The sequence below is a fragment of the Pygoscelis adeliae genome, unplaced genomic scaffold (genome assembly GCF_000699105.1).
Source record: "Pygoscelis adeliae isolate BGI_AS28 unplaced genomic scaffold, ASM69910v1 Scaffold513, whole genome shotgun sequence".
NCBI lineage: Eukaryota > Metazoa > Chordata > Aves > Sphenisciformes > Spheniscidae > Pygoscelis > Pygoscelis adeliae.
Genome location: NW_008824591.1, coordinates 2,233,670 through 2,238,960, shown reverse-complemented (window position 1 = coordinate 2,238,960; position 5,291 = coordinate 2,233,670). Strand labels below are relative to the sequence as shown.

Below are 5,291 nucleotides of genomic sequence, written 5' to 3'. Positions count from 1 at the left end.
AGGGTGATGCTCCCAGCTCGTTCCCAGTTCAGCAGCACGGACCTCCACTTTCGTTGGGTTGGGTTTTGTTGGTTTTTTTTTTTGCAGGGTCCCAGCCCAGCATCACGGCGGTGCCGGGTCTCGGGGTGAACACGGCGTGACAATCCTGCACCTCCATCACGCCGTCTCGCTGCCTTCGACTTTGCTCAATTACCAGCAGTTAAACACCGGCATCAGGAAGGCGGTTGCCATGGAGAGTCTGAAACGCCGCCACCAGCCCCACCGCAGCCGGGGATGGGGACGTCCCCAAGGCCGGGTCACTCCCCCATAGGGATGCGGGGTCAGACTCCCCTGAGGGAAACAGGCTCCCCTGCAGCCCCACGGCACCGGAGAAGTCTTCCCCCCCATCACCCCCCAGACCGGCAGCACGGGTGCACCGTGGGCTCTGTTGGGGCATTTTGGCAGAGAGAAACCCCAGCTCCTACCTTCCCTGGCGACACCCCAGGGGGGCTTCGGCCGGGATGGGGTTGCCCTGAATTACCCCCAGGTCATCACCGTGCGTGGGAAGGCAGCCGACCCCCCCAGCCAAAGCTACCACCCCTCCAGTGTGGCATAGGATTAAGGTAATTTTAAAAGAAATGTCTTTAGAGGCACCGACCACTCAAAACCAGGCACTGGAGAATAATCTACAGCTCCCTCCGAGGAGGAGGGAACAAGATGGGAGCCTCGCTAGGGACAGCCAAGGGGCTCATCCTCAGGGACCGCGGTCCCGAGGTTTGGGGATGCCCTGAGCTGGGTCCAGCCCTGAGCCCACAGCCCCGGCGGAGGGGGAGTAGCCGTCTCCTGCCGGCGTTTGCCCGGCTCCAGGGATGGAAACCAGCCACGAGGCAGCTGCTAACTCTCTGCATCCCGTTACTGTGCCTTCCTGCACCGAGGTCACGCCTGGCTACTGTTGACTCTGATCAGCAAAAACCCGCCGTCCGTCAGGGCATTTTCAGACTGGACAGATATTCAGCCCCTCTGCACAGGCTGATTGCGTTGGCTCAAGATCCAGCCTCGCTCGTACACCCTGCTACCCTCCAGCCATGATCACAACATGGGTTTAATTAGCGATCCCTCCCGAGGTGCTGCGCACAGCCGCTAAAAAGTCAATTAAAGGCGGATCTGTCAGAAGAATCACAGAATCATAGAATCATTAAGGTTGGAAAAGACCTCTAAAATCATCGAGTCCAACGGTCGACCCAACACCCCCAGGCCCACTAAACCACGTCCCGAAGCGCCTCATCTACCCATCTTTTAAATACCTCCAGGGATGGTGACTCAACCACTTCCCTGGGCAGCCTGTTCCAATGTTTAACCACTCTTTCAGTAAAGACATTTTTCCTCATGTCCATGAGCGATGCTCCAAGCTCCTGGACTGCAGCGGCAAATGCCTTCGGCACCCATCCAGCCCCAACCACGCTCCCCAAGGCTCATGGTGGCAGGGGACCTTTGCCCAAGGCCACCTACCCGGGGTGGCGGGGATGCAGCATGGGACCCACCTGCACACTTGGTGCGGCTGATGAGGGGCGGCCCCGGTTTGCCGGTGCCCCCCTCGCCAGGTCGGGTGAGCAGGACACTGATCTCGTACTCCGTGTCCGGATCCAGGTGCCAGAGCTTGTAGGTCTGCATGTTGACAGCGTGGACCTCTGACCAGGGCCCCGAGGTCATGCGGTACTCGATCTCCTTGCGCACAATGGGGCCGTCCCCGATGATGGAGTTGGTGTTGAGCTGGATGATGAGGTAGGTGGAGCCGGCCCGGAGCAGTTGGGGGGGTGCAATGGGCGTGGGGGGCTCTGGAAGAGAGCAGAGATGGGGCAGGTGGAGCATCCCCCTCCAGAAGCAGCTCCACAGCATCCCCAGCCCTGGAGCCAGGGCCACACCGGCACAGCCACAGGTACCACTATTTTTTTTTTTCTTTTTCTACTAGCTACAGTCGAGACATTCACAACACCTCTTCTCAAACAACCCCATCATCTTCGGACTGCGGGGCATGGGACAAACTCGGATCCCCCACCCAGAGGACGTGAGGATTGACACCAAAGTATAGGAGGGCACCATCCGGTCTTTAAACTTCAGCCTGCACACATGCCCTCCATCACTTTTAGCGAGGCTTTAACAGCTGCAGTAGGGTTTCATCTGATCAAACCTTAATTATCTTTATAAGATACACTGCCCAGCATGGTGCTGCACAGTTTCACCATAATTAATTAATTCCCACCTACTGCAATCGGAAATAAATGATCTAAGGCCACCAGGAAAGGTAGTTTCCTGGTTTTATGTTGAACCATCCGTGCATAGCAACTCATTCCCAGCAAGAAACTACGATCCCACCGCCCCAAGCATCCCACCTTCCTCTTCCTCTGCAAACAGCGGAGCAGAAATAGCCCGTCCATCACCCAGAAACCCGGCGGGCAACAGCGAGTCACTCACCTTTCACAATGAGCTCGGCGAAGTTGGAGACGCCCGAGCCACGGCTGGACTGGGTGACGCAGCGGTACAGGTCCTGCTCCTCCTTGGACACCTCGTCCAGCTGGAAGGTGGCCAGGAAGCGCCGGTGGCTGATGTGCTTCACGGAGGCGGCAGGGACCACCTCGCCGCTCTGCCTCTGCCCCACGGGGAGAGACAAGACGTTACCAGGAGGCACGGCGTGACATCCAGAGCCACCGAACATGTCCCCAAATGATGTCTGCTTAAAAGGGGGAGGGATGACCCTTCTCCCCCCTGCCCAGCAGTGTCTTCTCCCAAAGGGGAGCCACGGAGGCGTTGCAGAAGCAATACACGGGGTTGACGGTGGAGATGCTGGTTTCACCACCGCCGTTGCTCACCTGCATGAGGAACCGCTCAGCCTCAGCAGCCTTGCCGGCGGCCACGCACTGGAAAGTGGCGTTCTGCCCCGCGTTGACCTCCACGTCGCCCAGGCGGGAGAAATGAGGCGCTTTCGCTGCCGAGGGACACAAGCGAGAGGTGACGAAGCAGCCGAGCTCCGAGGGGACCCGCAGTAGCATTGCTGCAAAAATCCCGCCGCAGCCCAAAAACCCACCCAGGATGCCAGGGCTGGAGCCGAGCTCCAGACGGGCTTGATCCCCATCCTCACAGCCCAGCTCAGAATCAGGAACTTGTTCCCGTTCCCGTACAGCCAGCCGGTGTCCCAGGGAGGGATGCAGCCTTCCCCTCCAGCATCCCGCAGCGCTGTCGCCAGATGCAGGCTATGGGGTTGATAGAGGGGGGCAGGTCTCCTACCCCAGCCTGGGAGAAATAGGGGGTGAACCCCGACAGCCAACGTGTTGGGACAGCCTGGGATTTCAGGTCCCCACCAGCTCGGGTGGCCCCTCTCAATGGGGATGCTCAGGCCACACGTTCAGCCTGCATTTCTCTGAGGTTTTATAAAAATTCAGTGATGGAGATGGAAAAAGGAGCCCCAGAGGTACCCAGGAGATGGAGCTCCGCCAGCCCAGGTGACGACAGGACACCCAGGTGCCACGAGGCTGCGCCATGGCATTAGTCCATCAGCTCTCCCCAGGACCATCCCAATGGGCACCAGCTCTGAACCCTGCTGCCCAGCCCAGCTCAGCAGCGCCCACCACCCCGCTGCCCTTCGGGGTCCCCCACCCTTGGGTCCCATCCCGTGACACTCACAGCACGGATAATTCAAGAGCAAAATATCATCCAAGCCAAGATAGCCCCTGCGCTCGCTGGAGACCACCGCCTCGAAGAGGACCTGCGGCACCAAACAGAGGGTCACCCGTTGCCGGGGGGGTCCAGGTCGTGCAAGGGAGGGTCCGGGTCATGCAAGAGGGGGGAGTCCACTAGGGCTCACCTGGTACTCGCTGGGCCAGAACAAGCTGACGGCCAACTCCGCCTGGTGCCACTGGTGGCCGTGGGAGCCGGAGGCGTTCCAGACAGCGCTGCCCACCGGGCCCCCCATCACCCGGACATAGGCGCTGAGGGTGCCGGGGCTGTGGCCATCCCGGCTGTACATGAAGTAGCTGAACTGGAGGCAGTGGGTGTCATTCTCGCTCAGCGCCTGGAAGAGCAGGTGAGCTTTCTGGCCCGGGGCGTGCTGCGAGGAGTTCACCATCAGGTAGGAGCCTGTGGCGGGAGGGAGAAGCAGGGAGAGAGTGGAGTAATCCTCCTGTTCCGCGTTTCCTGAGCTTTGCCGGCAGCGATTGAGAAGGTGGAGGATGCAAGATTGCAAAGATGCACGCGACCTTGCACCGATGCTCGGGTCCCACTGGGTACCCGTCCATGCCAGCCCGCAGGGACGTGCAGGACAGGAGCCAGGGACCAGGGATGGAGTCAGTGTCAGGTGTCCATCTGAGCAGCAGCAGGACACCAAAAGGGGACTTGGCTGCTGGACGAGGAGGGAAGGAGCAGACCCGCTGCCTCCAGGATAAGCTGCTCACAGCCGCGGTCCCCCAGGACACCAGGGTCGGTAATGGCTTCGATGCCACCGGAGACCCTCCGCCTGCTTTCCTTTAATGCTCACAGCTTCAGCTGCGTCAATACTGCCCTCCCCAGCCGGGCCCCAGATGTTTCATTTCCATTCCCATCGCCTCGTATCATTTACCACGCAGTTGTCGCCGAGTTTAAACTGTGCTCAGCAGGCGCTCACGGAGGGGAAAAAACCGCTCATCGGCTTAACGAGCGGCAGCACCGCGGCTCTCTGGGATGCTGGCACCACGGTTCCCCGGGATGCCCACACCAGACCTGGCTCCCCACTGCCCCAGCACCAGCAGCCGCTACTACCCCATCTCCCATCACCCAAAATCTCCAGCAATGGAACCAGGAGTCCCGGCGCTTGCCGTACTTACGGGGCAGGCAGGATGAAAATCCCAAAGGGGATCCCAAAGGCAGCATCCTTCCCTGCCCTACATGCTCCATCCCAGGCGACCCGGATCTTCAGGGCAGCTCCCAGAGCCATCCAGCATGGCCGTGGGGCCGGGACACAGGGCGGATGGGAAGCTGCCCTTTCCTGGGACCAAACCCTCCCCAACACCAAAGGCGAGGGGATTATTAATATCCCTTCCATTTTAATAATAGTAGAAGCTGTAAGTAACAAAGCCGGGCCATTTATTTGTGTCTACCGTTGTTTTCCTGACAGTAGGCGCTTAATTATTAATAGCTTTCACCGCCAGTTAATTTTAACGAATTCACATGCTTTCCTCCCATCAGCTCCCTGCAAGAGGGCACCAAGAAAAACCCAGCAAAGGCAGCGGGGGGGCACCCACCCATCCCCCCCAGCGTTTGGGAGCTGCACCTGGGGTGACCCC

At 59.6% G+C, this 5,291-nt stretch overlaps 1 protein-coding gene across 1 annotated transcript in view; it reads right to left on the bottom strand.

Annotated features, from left to right (window-relative positions):
- The window catches only part of PTPRU (protein tyrosine phosphatase, receptor type, U), a 50,718-nt gene that overhangs the window by 38,300 nt on the left and 7,127 nt on the right, over positions 1 to 5,291 (bottom strand). Inside the window, 5 exon segments of the mRNA XM_009322262.1 lie at positions 1,521 to 1,814; positions 2,452 to 2,626; positions 2,847 to 2,962; positions 3,658 to 3,739; positions 3,839 to 4,110. Of these exon segments, the coding sequence (XP_009320537.1) occupies positions 1,521 to 1,814; positions 2,452 to 2,626; positions 2,847 to 2,962; positions 3,658 to 3,739; positions 3,839 to 4,110 (939 nt within the window).